The 14,762-nt window shown below is 38.0% G+C and overlaps 4 protein-coding genes across 4 annotated transcripts; all 4 read left to right on the top strand.

Annotated features, from left to right (window-relative positions):
• Positions 1 to 1,342: 1,342 nt before the first annotated feature.
• Positions 1,343 to 2,425, top strand: LOC134846171 (protein-S-isoprenylcysteine O-methyltransferase-like). Its single transcript, XM_063863412.1, has one exon. It carries the CDS (start codon positions 1,423 to 1,425, stop codon positions 2,308 to 2,310), a length of 888 nt encoding a protein of 295 aa, XP_063719482.1. The 5' UTR covers positions 1,343 to 1,422; the 3' UTR covers positions 2,311 to 2,425.
• Positions 2,426 to 4,053: 1,628 nt separating this feature from the next.
• On the top strand, positions 4,054 to 6,537 carry LOC134846274 (RNA polymerase-associated protein LEO1-like). Its single transcript, XM_063863556.1, has one exon. It carries the CDS (start codon positions 4,096 to 4,098, stop codon positions 6,319 to 6,321), a length of 2,226 nt encoding a protein of 741 aa, XP_063719626.1. The 5' UTR covers positions 4,054 to 4,095; the 3' UTR covers positions 6,322 to 6,537.
• A 1,838-nt stretch (positions 6,538 to 8,375) lies between these two features.
• LOC134845915 (RNA-binding protein rnp-4-like) lies at positions 8,376 to 10,506 on the top strand. Its single transcript, XM_063863045.1, has 2 exons — positions 8,376 to 8,687; positions 10,021 to 10,506. The coding sequence occupies exons 1-2, from the start codon at positions 8,465 to 8,467 to the stop codon at positions 10,359 to 10,361; spliced, it is 564 nt and encodes a 187-aa protein (XP_063719115.1). The 5' UTR covers positions 8,376 to 8,464; the 3' UTR covers positions 10,362 to 10,506.
• A 1,103-nt stretch (positions 10,507 to 11,609) lies between these two features.
• LOC134846049 (ribosome maturation protein SBDS-like) lies at positions 11,610 to 14,593 on the top strand. The gene is made up of 4 exons (XM_063863228.1): positions 11,610 to 11,819; positions 12,474 to 12,650; positions 13,571 to 13,775; positions 14,122 to 14,593. The coding sequence occupies exons 1-4, from the start codon at positions 11,715 to 11,717 to the stop codon at positions 14,562 to 14,564; spliced, it is 930 nt and encodes a 309-aa protein (XP_063719298.1). The 5' UTR covers positions 11,610 to 11,714; the 3' UTR covers positions 14,565 to 14,593.
• The last annotated feature ends 169 nt before the right edge of the window (positions 14,594 to 14,762 follow it).

A 14,762-nucleotide genomic window follows, 5' to 3' on the forward strand; every position in this document is an offset into this window, starting at 1 on the left:
ATTAGTAAATTCAGTCAAATTATTAGATTATATCCAATATTTGATCATTTCAGACAATAAATGGAACTTCCTGATCATTCCGCGTACGGGCAGCCCAATTATATGGAACAAGTTGACTTCGGAACATCTGGAGGATAAAGTCCGTTTCCCTTGAGAAACCATGAAATTTGCCATGCTCAACAAAAACCAACGAAATCGAAAACTTCAATTACGATTTGATTGAAATTATTAATTTTTGTTCTTCAATTTCATCGCAGTTTTAATTGTCAGTTAATTTCTCCTACCTGCTTTGTTTTTTTTCCGTTTCATTCTTCTCAATAAATGAAAAAGGCGCTTTTATACTCGGAGGACTTTATCCGCCATGGAGGATATCGCCTGGAGGATAATTACCGTGGAGGATAAAGTCCTGTACCCCCACGACACCTCTACAGTACCGATCAGAAGCGTCCAGACGGTTTGACGCTCGTTCCATGGGCTGATGGTAAGCAGCTCTTGTGGGATGTAACGGTAGTAGACTCCTTAACTCCTTGTAGGATTAATGCCGGGTCTGTTTGTAACCCTGGTATGGCTGCCGCTGAAGCGGAAGAGCGAAAAATTGACAAGTATAAAGATCTTGTAAATGATGGATATCTTTTTCAACCGCTAGCTTTTGAAATTCAGGGCGCGGCCGGCCCCAGCACAGAAGTTTTTTTGAGCAAGCTTTGTAAGAACCTAAGCATATGCACTGAGGAACCCAGAGCAGGCAGCTTTTTAAAACAGAAAATCTCCCTGGCAATACAGATTGCGAACGCCGCTTGCGTACTCGGAACAATAAAGGACAAAATAACTTTCGACGAAATTTTTTACTTGTAACACTTGTATATTATATTATCTCGTGTCGAGTTGCGTGTTCTTATTGAAGAAACGTAACCCGTATCGATTTTAATTGAAAAGGACTTAAACACTTGTCATCTTCTTTTATCATTATCACTTCCATATCTAGAAAGTTCCAAGGATTTTGACTGGAATACATGATGATGGGACTCATGACTGTAACCTCGGTTACTATGATACTTTTGACCTTCTGATTACTTGAAAAAAAATCATATCACATGAAACTTTTTAATAAGATAATCACAACAATTAGGCTAATGATCTATGATACTTTTCACATTCTGATTGTCTTATATATTTATAAAAACAAAAGTGCGTAGAAATAAAAATCAAGTAACGCTGTGTTTATGGCAACCAGAAACAGTATTTATCTAACAGGGCAAGCATGAAGAACTGACAAGAAGTCTGAAATTGTGCGTCTACTTGTTATGAACACAAATTAACGCTAATCTGACGATAACGGTGCATTGTTTAATCGTTTTTGATGTTTCAAGTTTTGTTTCAGATCCCGTGATGTAGCATAATTTAGGTATATAAAATTGGACAGAAATGAAAGCTTTTGTTTTGAGTGCTTTCTGCTTTGTAGCCAGCGCGCTATTCTTTTTCTTTTCATCCAATGAGTATCAAAATCCTCCTTCAAATCAGCAACAGCCGGTTAGCACTAAGATTTTTGGTTGGTCTTCGGACTGGCATTTAATTTTTCTTCTATTTCTTCTGCTTATATCATATGGAATTCATCAAAAGCAAACAAATTGTTTGGTTTTGGACGTATGTTTGATTTCGCTAATGTTAGGCTCTTTTTTCTCATATTCGTTGTTACTGGCATTACATGGCAGTGCTCCACAACTTAGACCTTTATTCTGTTATATCGCTCTGATGTGCGTTTTTCATTTCCTGGAGTTTTTACTTACAGCTATGTTCCATTCACACTCTCTATCAATTTCATCTTTCTTACTCAATCAAAGCAAGGAATATGTCATCGCGTTTGTTGCCAGTGTTTCTGAGTACCTAATTGAAGTGTATTTAATTGAAGATTTAAAAAACATCCAGTCTATTTTTTGGACTGGTCTTACAGTTTGTGTCACCGGAGATTTATTGCGGAAAGCAGCTATGGTTCAAGCAGGTGTCAATTTTACGCATCTACTTCAGTATTCACGGAGGTCGAACCACAAACTTGTAACGGACGGTTTTTATGGAGTAGTTAGACATCCCACGTATACAGGGTGGTGTTTGTTTGCTGTGTCCAGTCAAGTGATGCTCATCAACCCTGTATGCACAGTTCTCTTCACATATGCTGCCTTTGTCTTCTTCTCAGAAAGAGTAGAAGAGGAAGAGCTTCTCTTGATTTCTTTCTTTGGCAAAGAATACATCAAATACAAGAGCCAAGTGCCGTCCGGACTGCCCTTCATCAAGGGCCCTCAGCTAATGAGCAGCTAATTTCTTGAAAATAAATGTTTTATCAATAAATATTGTAGCCTTCAATGGAACAATGTTTTGTGTACAATAGATGTTTTTCATGTTAAGAGTTTTATAATCTATTATCTATCTGTTATCTATCTAACCAGGAAACTGAAGTAGAAAAGAAACATGAAACTCAGGGTCACCTCAGAATTTTTAACCGTTTTTAAAATAAGCAACCCAATAGTGGGATGCTGACAGGGTTCCCCCAGGGGTTGCAAATTTTGCCTCGAATTGTGGCCCCAATCCTCTTAGTTAATGAGATTAGTTAACTCCCAACCCTTTAGTTAGGTAATGTCAGAGTACCCCATTGATTGCAAATATTGCCTCAAATCCTTGTAGTTTTTGAGATATGACGTTTTTTATTAATTCTTTTAAATATCTGTCAGGGTTCCCCAGGGATTACAAATGTTGCGTCCAAAATGTTGCTCTTAGTTTGTTATTTTTTGAAAATGTTCAATGAACTTAGATATAAAAATTGTCACAAAATTTGTAGTTCCCATCTCTATTGTGAAGCTGTCAGGGCATTCTCAGGGGTTGCAATTTTTGCTTCCAAACATGACTGCTCAAATCTTTATATTTTTCGAGACATGATGTTTGTGTGATTTTTTCGAAAAATTTTAAGAAAACTCAAATTCGTTTTTTAAATTCGAAATTCCCAACCCTGTAGGTGGGGGCTGTCAAAGTAGTCTCGGGGAGATACGGATCTTGCCTCCAAATTTTACTGCTCAAATCTTTGTAATTTTCCAGATATGACATTATTTGTAAAAATTTCAAAAAACTTTTCTTAGAACTTAAATTGATTTTTTTTTGAAAATTCCTAGCCCTGTAGTTGGGGATCTGTCGGGGTATTCTTAGGAGTTGCAAATCTTGGGTCCAAAGCTGACTGCTCACTTACTGTTAGCTTCCGAGATGTGACGTTTTTATTTTATTTTGGATTTTTTCAAAGAACTAAGATATTAAAAAAAACTTTAATGGTTAAAAAAATTTTATGGTTTTTCAAAATTTGGATTAAAAATGTTTTTTTTTTCTGTTGGTTTTTCAAAATTTGAATTAAAAAACCTTCAAAAACTTGAAATTATCTACCCTGTAGTTGGGTACTATCATAGTACACTCAAAGGATGCAGATCTTTTTTCTAATATGCTGTTTTTTATCAACTGATTAAATCTTTAAACCTCTTAAACTTTTTTTATGAATTCTTCACCATATCTGCATATTTAAGCTACACTACATGTTTAGATTTGGCTCAAATTTGTTTTTCTTGGTTTGATTTTGATTTTTTTAAAGTTCAGTTCATTTCCTTTGTTAAAAGGAAGGCAAACTCCACTATCGGTTACTCTTTTCTAGCAGTCAGTTGGCTGTTTTTTTTATCGCTGTCGTCTACGCTTGTTAGTTTTTGATTCGATACTTATTTAGCCCTGGCTTTTGTGTTTCTCGATTTTTTCTCTCAAATTGAGCTTCATACGAGATTTGGTTGGAAGTTTTTCCGACACACTGGATTTTTTCTTCCGGTTTTTGTGGAATTTTGTTTTGTATCGCAAGTGTTAAAATTACAAATGGTATTTTCACATTGTAATCCCGAAATCAGTGATGTAAGTTCCAAATTAATTTGAAGTTAAGGAAATATTTTCCCGTTTTATTACGTCACAGTCAGCTGGTTTTGTTGTACATGGGGATTTAAATTCACTTCCGGGGCTCCATTGAGTTTTTGTTTCAGTTGGAAATGCAGTGACTATATTTCGGGTTGATCTTTTTGAGCTGAAATGTCAGATTCGAATGATGCCGGTAACAATGGAGACAATGAAGGGTCAGTGATTAAAAGAGAGAAGACCGAAGATACTGAGAGCAGTGGAGAAGAGTCGGGTGACAATTCATCTGACGAGGAGAGCAATGCTAGCAGTGAAGATGCAGGTAACGCTAATGCTGGAAATGGTTCGCCAGGCGAACCGGAAGCGGACACTGGGATCGAGGAATCAAGCAACCAGATAGGGGATGAAGCCGTGAACCCCCAAGAAGAATCAAACAGTGTCGCTGACCCAAACATGGAATTGGACGATGATAAGATTCCAGAAAATATTGAGGGTTCTAATTTGGCAGATCAGTTGGACGAAAGTCCAGAGTATAACCCAGGTGACAGAGAAGAAGGTGATGGAATTGCGGATCAAGCTGTGACCTCTGCTACTGAAGAACAAGAGCAAGAGTCTTCAGAAGCATCCGACTCGGAGGACGAGCAAGTAGAAAAAACTGAAGAAGAAATCGCCGAAACAGCCAAGGAAATATCAAATGAACAAAAAACAGTAGTTGTAAAAAGTGAAATGTTGAACCAATCGGAAGAAATGCAAAACAGGGAGTCTCCAGAAAACGAAATAAATGATTCTAATCCAGTTGAGAGCTCTGCCGGAAATAAAGCAGAAAATGGCAATGAGTCGACTGAAGAACCATCTGTCGCGGTGAAATCTGAAATAGTCGAAGAGAATGAGGCTTCTGATGATCAGGAGCAAGAAGCTGAAAGCGGAGCCAGTGCCAGTGAAAATGAAGCAAAATCGGAAGAGCCAAAGAGCAAATCAAGGCCGTCGGCTGTTGATATTTTTGGAGAAGATTTGGAGTGCTCTTCGAGCAGTGAGAACGAAGATGAGCCCAAGAAAGAGGCGGTTGTGAATGAATTGCTGAACGATGAAGCGCATGAAGAGAAGGAAGACGAGGAAGCTGAAGAGATGGATACTTCGAAGATTGAAGATGTGGACCAATCAGCGGTGGCGGAAGAGGAACCGGAAGTTCAGGAAGAGACGAGGATCGAAGTTGAGATCCCGAAAGTGTCGGCGGACCTGGGCGAAGATCATTTCTATGTGAAACTGCCCAATTTCCTCAGCGTGGAAACTAGACCCTTCGATCCCATGCTCTACGAGGACGAAATTGACGAAGATGATATTTTAGACGAAGAAGGTCGCTCGAGGCTAAAACTGAAATGCGAGAATACAATTCGATGGCGAAATGTTCCGACCGACGAAGAAGGTAATTTCGAGAAGGAAAGTAACTCTCGATTCGTCAAATGGTCAGACGGAAGTTTGACACTTCATTTGGGAAAAGAAATATTCGATGTGCACAGAATGAAGATGAGCGGAGACTATAACCATCTTTTTGTGCGACAGGGTACGGGGTTGCAAGGAATCGCTGTTTTTCAGAACAAACTAATTTTCAGACCTCATTCTACAGAATCATTCACACATCGAAAAATGACACTCTCTTTAGCGGAGAGAAGTCAGAAGAAACAGCAAATAAAAGTGCTACCAATGGCAGGTAAAGATCCTGAATCGTTACGCAATGAGATGTTGAAAAAAGAGGATGAAAAGTTGAAAGCGAGCTTGAGGCGAGATGCACAGCAGCGTAGAATCAAAGAACGGCAACAGGCCCGCGGTCTGAACAGGTCTTACCTGGATGGGACTGTTTCCGATGATGATGAAAATCCTAATTCCTACAGTGTTCGTAACATTAAAAACCAGTTTGGCAAGCCAGGCCAGAATATATATTCGGATTCTGACGAAGAAAACGAAGAGTCTTCGACTGACGATGAAGACTACGACGGTGATGATGCAAAGTCGACAGTTAGTAAGAAAACGGAAGCGTCGTCTGCGGCTCCGAAACGTGCAAAGCCGACAACATTAGTCAGCTCGGACGAGGAAAGCGACAACGAAAAAGGCGAGAGCTCCAGTTCGAAACCAGCGAAGACGAAATCTAAGAAGAAACCGAGTAAGAAGCGAGCGAAAATCAGCGAGGATGAAGACGAAGATGAAGGGGGTGAGTTTGTGGCGAGTGAGGGGGGTTCGGAAAAGGAGGGGGAGGGGGGCAGTGAAGGAGGGCAGAAAAGTTCCTCGGAGGCCGCCGGAAGTGGGGAGGAAGAAGAAGTCGAAGAAGAAGAAGAGGAAGAAGTCGAGGAGGAGGAGGAGGAAGAAGAGGAAGTTGAGGAACAAGTCCAACAGGAAGAGAGTTGAACAGAGTGCGAACAATCAAATACTTCCATGTTTGCCTCTTCATTAAACACATGTGATGCTCTCCAAATGCATAAGACAGGCGAGTGCATCGAAACGAAGTAAAGATGAGAAATGGTGGTCTATTCTGTGAAGTTTGATTGAATGAATGTCTAGTATTGACAAAGCGTTTTTGGATGCAAAACTAAAATGCTTATTTTAATTTAGTTCTTTCGTTGATTGTTTTGGCAATTTATCTGCAAATTAAAGTTTAAATGTAAATAAACTTGCGAATGTAATTACAATTGCACGAGCAAGTGTCTTGTAATGGGGAACTAGACTTTTTTAACGTATCTTACTTGCTTTTCTTGCTTGCTTTATCCTTGAAGCTTGACTACTTCCAGGTTCGTTCTCGGTCCGGGGTTTGAGTCCGAAGAGGACCTTGTTTTTCTTCAGTGCGTAATTTTTGTTTGTCTTTCTGCTGATCTTTTGGCATAGTAACCAAATCACTGATTTTGTTTTGCTTGTGCTGTACGCAACTTTCATTATAGTTGCAAGTTCAAGTGCTGTTCAATGTAGTTTCTGCGGGGACTTAAACTTGAATATAAAGTTTTATAATCATTTTTCTTCCGACTCTACTTGCGTCTGCTTAAAGATATCGGCTTTGTTTCCTCTTTGTAAGGGTGCATAAACTTTTGTGTCCTTGACAAAACAGTCCGAAATTATAAAATTGTACCAGACATTTTTGTCCCAGACAAAATTGTCCGAAACTGTTTTGCGAATTTTCTTTGATTTGACCTTTTGATTTTTAATGCTTTGTTCTTTTGAGGTTGTTTGATCGTTCTTTAATTAGATTCTATGCATAACAAATAGTCATAGAACAGTCAAAGTGAGACAAAACTTTCAAGAACAATTTGAAACTTAAAAGCGCATTTGGCCGAGGTCTGAAGTTCAAATCTCGGTTCTGACCAAAAATTTTCGTAATTTAGTCAATATTTGAAATCAAAAACCCCAAATTGGGTAAACTAGGGCAAAGTTGAAATGGGTTGACTTGATTGAGCCAAAAGGGAAAAGGATGGGAAAAGCTTGATTACATTGATCATTTTGCCGTTTTCAAAATGGGTCTAGCTCAATTTTGAAAATTTCTGGGAAAAATTTCAACTTAGAAAAATTTATTGAAAATTATTGCTTCGCAATATCAACTTTGGAAAATAAATTGACTTTGAATTATAGTTTGATGTTGCTGCACCCTTTTAGGAAACACAAAAGTTTACTTGGGTCGTAGGCCGCAACTAATTCGGAAAGGTTTTTGTCAAGTTTGACATAAAGAGGTTTTATACAAGTTTGACACAAAGTCAATTTTATAACGTCTGGGGTTTTGACGAGTTCCATTTGCCGCCGAGAGCCGACCAATGCAATTGTCCTCAAAGTATTTGAAGATTGGGTGGGCTGTCTCAGGGCATGTCTCCTGAAGAGTTTCAAAAGTAGTAGAAACATCACTTAGAGGCTGGAAAGCGATACTCAGCAGCATTCGGACATGCTCGTGGAATTCTAGATCTAGTCTGTAGTTGTTTGTATTCCCAGTAGACTGAATGTGACGCCAGACGCTTTGGCTCAAATGGAAATAGCAGTTTTGAAATATCTGCTCAAAAGGCGAAAATACGTTTCTTCTTTCTTGTCTGGGAGCAATGCAGACACAATAGGAATCAGAATTCCCTCGACTGATGCGTGGATGGTATATATTTGAAAGAACACACTAAGTTATGTTCCGTTGCTGATTCAATTTTCAAATAAATGGCTTGTTTGCCTAGAATGAATTTCTATCGAGACATGAAAAATTAAATTTTGTTATTTAGCCGTGACCAAGTTTGCAACTTTTTAAATTTTTCTGTGTGTTGTATCGCAAGTGATGCGAAACTCCGCTTCGCCTTTGTTTTATAGTTTTCCAAGCTGCAACAGAAGTAATAATTTTCCAAGCTGCAACAGAAGTAATAATTTTCCAAGCTGTAACATGGCAAACATTGTTTTGCACAGATACCATTTCTCTTTAATCCTGGTTGCTATTCATTCATTTTTTCTTTTCCAGATAAAAATTGACTAGCACCATCTTACAAATTATCTTTGAGTCGATCAGCTGCACATCTGCAGTTAAACATCGTTTGTGAGTATGGAGAATGAAGACATTGTTGAGTATGAAGATGACGATGATTTTGAAGACATTGAAGACGAGGGTGACTCATCGTTGTTGAAGCTGAAGGAGGGCGCGAGGAAGAAAAAGGGGAGGGGCTTGGACGACTCGGCTGCAGGTGCGGGGGAGAAGAGAACAGCAGATGATTACGACGAGTTGGACGATGATGATGCTGCCACCCACGTATCTCTCAGTGGACCCGGTATGAATAGCTTATGAGATTATACGATATGGTTATACTCCAAACAGTCAACCTGATCGACGCCAAATATTGACGATTTTGTCCTGCTTTTTAATGCCTTATTCTTATTGGTTGAGTTGTTTGAGACGCGAGTTTTGGTCACGTGTACTTTAACATGTTATGAGCATTTTAGGTATGCTTCTGAACACCCTAATAAGTGCGTAGGAACTGCTACTGTTTAGAATCCACTCTTTTTGATTTCCTCGCAAGTTCTTTGTTGCATCTGGAAGTATTAATTTGTTGATGGTACAGCCAATTTTCGTAGAAAATTAGTCTTATCGTCAGTGTTTTTCTTTCAGTGTTTTTGTTTTTGATTTGTTTTCTTTCTTGTCACATCTGCCTGTATCTCTCGTCTTGACTTCTCTTCCGGATAAACCATCGCCATAAGAAGAAGATCCGCTTCTTAGATAATTCTGGTGTCAAATAGTTTTGTTTTGCTAGTTCCCAGCTTGTAGGTGACGTCATCAGTTGTGACATCACCATATCGCATGTCAGGGGTCCTGAACTTTAATTAAGCTTATTTTTTCTGATGCGTGTTTAACTCAAGATTTAATCCACTTGGTTTTGAAGGTAGATTGTAGCCTAGTGACTACTTCCAACTAAATCATATAACATACAACTTTACTCTAAATCACGTTAGTAATTACCCATTCGATAAACAAGGGTGTTCAAATTTTGCATCACGCATCTCATGAAAGTTCAATGTATTCACTGATGCAGGGGCTTAAGCTTATGTATGTTTATCTTGTTAATCCAAATTTGGAAATGGCGCGAAAAAACAGGACCTATTTTTTCGCACCTGGATTTTCGTTGGTTGATTTTGTCACCCAGTGAAGATTATGGAAATTCGAAGAGCTGTCAGGTCAATTGTTCTTTTTGAAGCTCGAAAGTTAAGAAACTTTCAGTAATTGTTAATCATTTTTGCGTTCATTGACTTTTTTTCCAACTGTCTGCAGGTATCACTTGTTGACTGGTTTTTTATCTAGTACAAAAGGGAATTTTTCAACGAGGAATTAATTTAAATTTTCCGTGCTTTCCGCTAATTTTCTAAACCAAGAATTCTGTTGTGGTAATTGTTATTCAATATCCGGGTATTCTGGGTTTATATGTTGATTTGATTAAAATGGCAAATTTCTTACAACAAGTGTAAGAAATTTTTGAACCTTTTATCAAAAATTTTATAAATATTTGCAGGTCTCATTGGTAAGTTTCTTCATAGTCTCTGACACTTTCTTGTTTTATAAGCTCCTGGCATTTCTTTCTTTTCAATGGTTCAATGTTCCTTTTTTATTAGGGGCGCCTCAAAAGTCAGTGGAAGGCTGGATTGTGTTCGTAGCTGGGATCCACGCAGAGGCAACAGAAGAAGATGTGAAAGATATGTTTGCAGACTACGGAGACATTAAGAACATCCAGGTTCCTCTGGACAGGAGAACCGGATACCTCAAAGGATACGCTCTTGTTGAGTTTGAACGTGCAAAAGAGGCCAAAACGGCACTGGAGGCTTTAAACGGAGCCGATCTTTTGAGCCAGGAAATCAGCGTCGACTGGGCGTTTGTGAAGAGCAATAAAACACAAAAGTCGAGGCGCAGCAGAAACGCCGGCAGATCGAGAAGCCCACTTGGCAGAAAGAGATGAGAGCCGAAAAAAGAAGAAAATATAAATTGATGAACTACTTTTAGTTTTCATTTGATGTCTCGTATGTTTTTTTTGGTATACCAAATTCCTTTTGTGTTGATTGTTTTTAATATCGTTTCTGGTAAATTGAATTTTTGATACCACAGGTATCTTTTTTAAACAAAAGTAGTGGATGATTGATGTTTTAAAAGGCCAGAAAGAAAACAATTAGAATAATATTTCACTTTTTAAAGTCTGGTGAGAAGTGGAAAAGACAAGAAGAAAGTATAATTCATGTGAATTACTTGATATGAAATTGCACCAAAGCGAATCATAGAATGAACTTAACGAACGACTTATCGAACGATACATGCTAATCATTCGCTTTTTTCGGAGTGCAAAGAGAAAACCGATCGGCTTGAGTTATGCACAATTATGCCCCCCCCCCCCCCCCCATAGCTGGCACAATTTTGCACTCTTTTTACCTGGTCAATTTCTTGGGCGATCAAGGTAGTAGCACGGGTTATCCTCTTTAGTAGAGCGCATGGTTTTGATTGCTAGATGATATGTTAACTCTATGAGGCAGCTTGAAAAGTTGGCGCAGTCAAGAAGACAAATGATAATTCCAAGGTCGAATTGCGTAGTTCATTTTTTTGCAAATTTCTGTGAAGTGCAGCGTCGACTATGGTAACCTTTGATAGTATCTGGCGCTTTGTTATTTCTAAAGTTGTACTTTCGCCTTTGTATTTTTTGTGTTATTAACTTAAATGATTATTTTTTCGGCTGAATTCAGTTGCAATTCTGTCAGTTTAATGGTCAGAAACTGGAAAATGGAAAGCGATTATGCAATTATTCAGTTTTTGGCCGAGAAAACTGCTTTCAAAATAGCTAATTTATTCCGTTATAGGTGTGATCTATGATAATGAATTTATGAAATTCTTATATTATTTGCACTGACTGCTTCAAACATATATGCGGCAATAAGTCAGTGATAATTTTAATTGCACCGTGTGGATATTAGTTTATTTCTGTACGAAAAATCATTGCTGAAGAAGCATTCCTTGAGTGTAGTATGAAGTCTTTTGAAAGTAGTTTTCATTTAATCTACGAAATGAGTTGAAAAAACCATCAAATGAGTTGTAAAAACGGAACGAAACAAGTCAGAAGTAATAAACATATCTGATAATCACCCGATTCCGGTTGAGGGGAACTCAAACCGAGGAGAGATGGGCTTAAATAAAATTTCGACAAAAAACCTCCCATTTAACCTTCTCTCTCTCATTTTTGAATTTGCCTGAGAAAGTCTGTTGTCTTGTTTTCTTTCAGACTAACTATGACGATATATTGTGATTGACAGCTGCCATAGATGTCAGAATGTCTATTTTCACCCCTGTCAATCAGAAGAGACTCACCAATGTGGCAGTGGTGCGCATGAAGAGTCACGGGAAGCGCTTCGAGATCGCATGCTACCAGAATAAAGTAAGTTCACATCGCGGGCGGGCATCCATGACTACTTAACCTGCAAATTGAATGGTTCTGTACGGACAACCCTTTAGGATCGGGTTTAAAATTTGAATGATGACCTCCAACGTGTGGTAGTTGTAACATTCAAATCGGGTCTTATGCACTAAACGGCCCAAAATCATTATTTCTGCATCTCTTTAATTGAAATTAATGTTGTTGAATTTGATTGGCTAAGTAGCCAATCAAGTTCCATCGACATTTTCTGCCATTTCAAATGAAATAATTCTGCTTGAAATGGATAAAATTATTAGCCGAAATGATACTTAAAAAAATTGAATTTTTGGTTTTTCAAGTCATGTTTTAAAGTTTTCCTTGTCTGGGCAAGGTTTCACAAGTAACTCAAAATTAATTTGATTATTTTACAAATTTCCATCTTTTCGAAAATTTCGGCTAATAATTTTATCTGCTGGAAAGATTAATCAGAATGCCTGACCGTCTAACTTAAATTTGATTGGCTAAAATTACCCAATCAAATTCGATCGCATAATTTCCAGCTTACGATGTAGAAATTTTGATTTTGGGCCGTTTAGTGCATAAGATCCTTCAAATCTTCTGAAAAATTTAGTTTTATGAATCACAAAAGTTATGGTTTTTTTCGATAATTGTTAGGTTTTGAATTGGCGCGCTGGAACAGAGACAGACATTGATGAAGTGCTGCAGACGCCAACTGTGTTCGCAAATGTGGGCAAGGGACAACTGGCCTCAAGCGAAGATGTGAAGAGAGCATTCGGCACTGAGGAGCAGCTGGAGGCGTGCAAACTCATCCTTCACAAGGGAGAACTTCAGGTGGTTATATGTTACAATAGGTGGTATTTGTGAGTATATATTACAATAGGTGGTAATATTGAGTGTAGTGCAAATCTTCAATTTGAGAACTATTGTGCATAATATAGTCATTTCATTTTCAATCAACTGTACAATTGATGCTAAAATAAGTTTTTGAAAATAAATTATTCTGTCAGATGAAATGTTATTCAAAAGTTCAAGGTTTACACTTCTGTTGCCAAAAACTTTGGCTTTTAAAATAAATTATAGATACAATTCGGATTCAACAAAGCGCGATCCGTCTATTTAACAAGAAGCTGCCACCTGTTGTAATAGGTTTTTACTTTTTTGAACGTTCACACGATAACCCTCGTGCAAATTCGTAATTTCTCATTATATGAAAAATTGCTAGAAGAAAGAGAAACTAGTAATTCACTCGAGTATTTTTTTTTGATTTTCGAAAGCTTTTCAAGAGTAATGAACGTTGCGGGTACTCTTATATAGGTCTTGGTGATCTTTTTTCAGGAGAAAGTTTTAAAATTTGTTCATGCTTAATTTTGATTTCGCGGTTTGCCTTTTGATTTTTTTAAATTTCAATTCATTTCCTTTCTCGTGTAAAGGTCACAAAAAAACGTGATCGACTTCTAATTTCGAAATTGGATTTTAATTTTCACATTTTCCAGCTGAGTTAGAAATTTACTTATTGATACAGTTTTCTCAAATTGGGTTAAATTTATCAAAAAATGGTCAAAGTGAAATTCAAAGAGCTTTAAGGGCATATATTTTTTCTTTCAAATTGACAAGTCAGTTTTTCTTTTGTTTCCTTGCGTTCATTACTGTCATTTGGCTATGTTCAGATTCATATAAAGTAAGTGCGTTACAAATAAATGTAAACTACAATGTTGAAATAGCGAATGTTCTTTACTGACCTATGTTTGAAGGTGAGTGAGCGAGAACGACAAGTGACACTAGACAGTAAGTTCCACGAGATAGTGCAGTTGGTGACGGAGAAGACAGTGAACCCCGAGACCCAGAGACCCTACCCTATCGCCTCCATAGAACAGGCCCTGCGAGACGCCCACTTCGCCATCAAGAACCACAGGAACTCCAAACAACAGGCCCTCGAAGCTATCAAACTACTAAAAGGTGTGTTTGTTTTTTTTCCACCTTTTTCCTTTATACTCCCCCCCCCCCCAAGTAGTTTTATAATCAATAAAATGATGTCCCTATCGCTGCTTAGAGAGGACTAGTTTGCTAGGGGCTATAATGGAAAACGCTTTTTTTATCAAAGCAAATTGATTTGTAAAAGCTTAAACCAGCATTAGTTGTCTTAATTGTTAAGGGAGCTTACAGGAAGACTATAGCGAAACTGGTTAAAACAAGACTGAAACTTAAATTAAATTAGAGTTATCAGAAACCTGGAATAATGTATCATGAGTCCTGGAATCAAAAACTTGGAATAATGAATCACTCTAATTCGACAAAGTTTCAGAAACAATTCCGATCCAAAAAGCTCAGATGAAGATGCGAGTTGAGTGTAATGCCAAATTCTACAAACAGGTGCTAGCTGATCTGAAGGCTCTGAACAGCACCGAGGCTACCAACCCAGGTTCTAACTCGGGTGGGGCTAGTCAAAAGTCAGGAAAACAAAACAAAAAGTCGAAAAACAAACAGCAAAATGAAAACGAAGAAGCTACGAGTAGCAGTTCAGCCAATCATAGTTCGACAGAAAAGCAACCAGTCAGCAGTGGGGACGGCGGCTTAGTCGTAGAGAGTGACGAAGTTAACGGAACTGAATGTGAAATCATTTTACTGATTGACCCCGGGTTGATTAAGAAAGTGCAAGAAACTGTTTTGAGTGTCTGTAAAGGTCAAGCTTCTTGTGATGTTTTATCATTGAAAGAAACGGTTGAAGGTGACGAAATTATCAGCTAACTTTTTCTATTCCAATAAATTATTTTCAATCCATTGTTATAGCGAAACGTAATCAATGCTTTTTGGATCATTTGAAGGTACATATACTGGATCTAGATTTTTGCGAGGGAGAAGTTGCTTTTTTAGAGAACATGAACAACTTCGAGACTACTCCCCACTTAGCCTACAGCTAACGCGGTTGCAGTCAACATTTTTCAT

Source organism: Symsagittifera roscoffensis, chromosome 5, assembly GCF_963678635.1.
Source record: "Symsagittifera roscoffensis chromosome 5, txSymRosc1.1, whole genome shotgun sequence".
Lineage (NCBI taxonomy): Eukaryota > Metazoa > Xenacoelomorpha > Acoela > Convolutidae > Symsagittifera > Symsagittifera roscoffensis.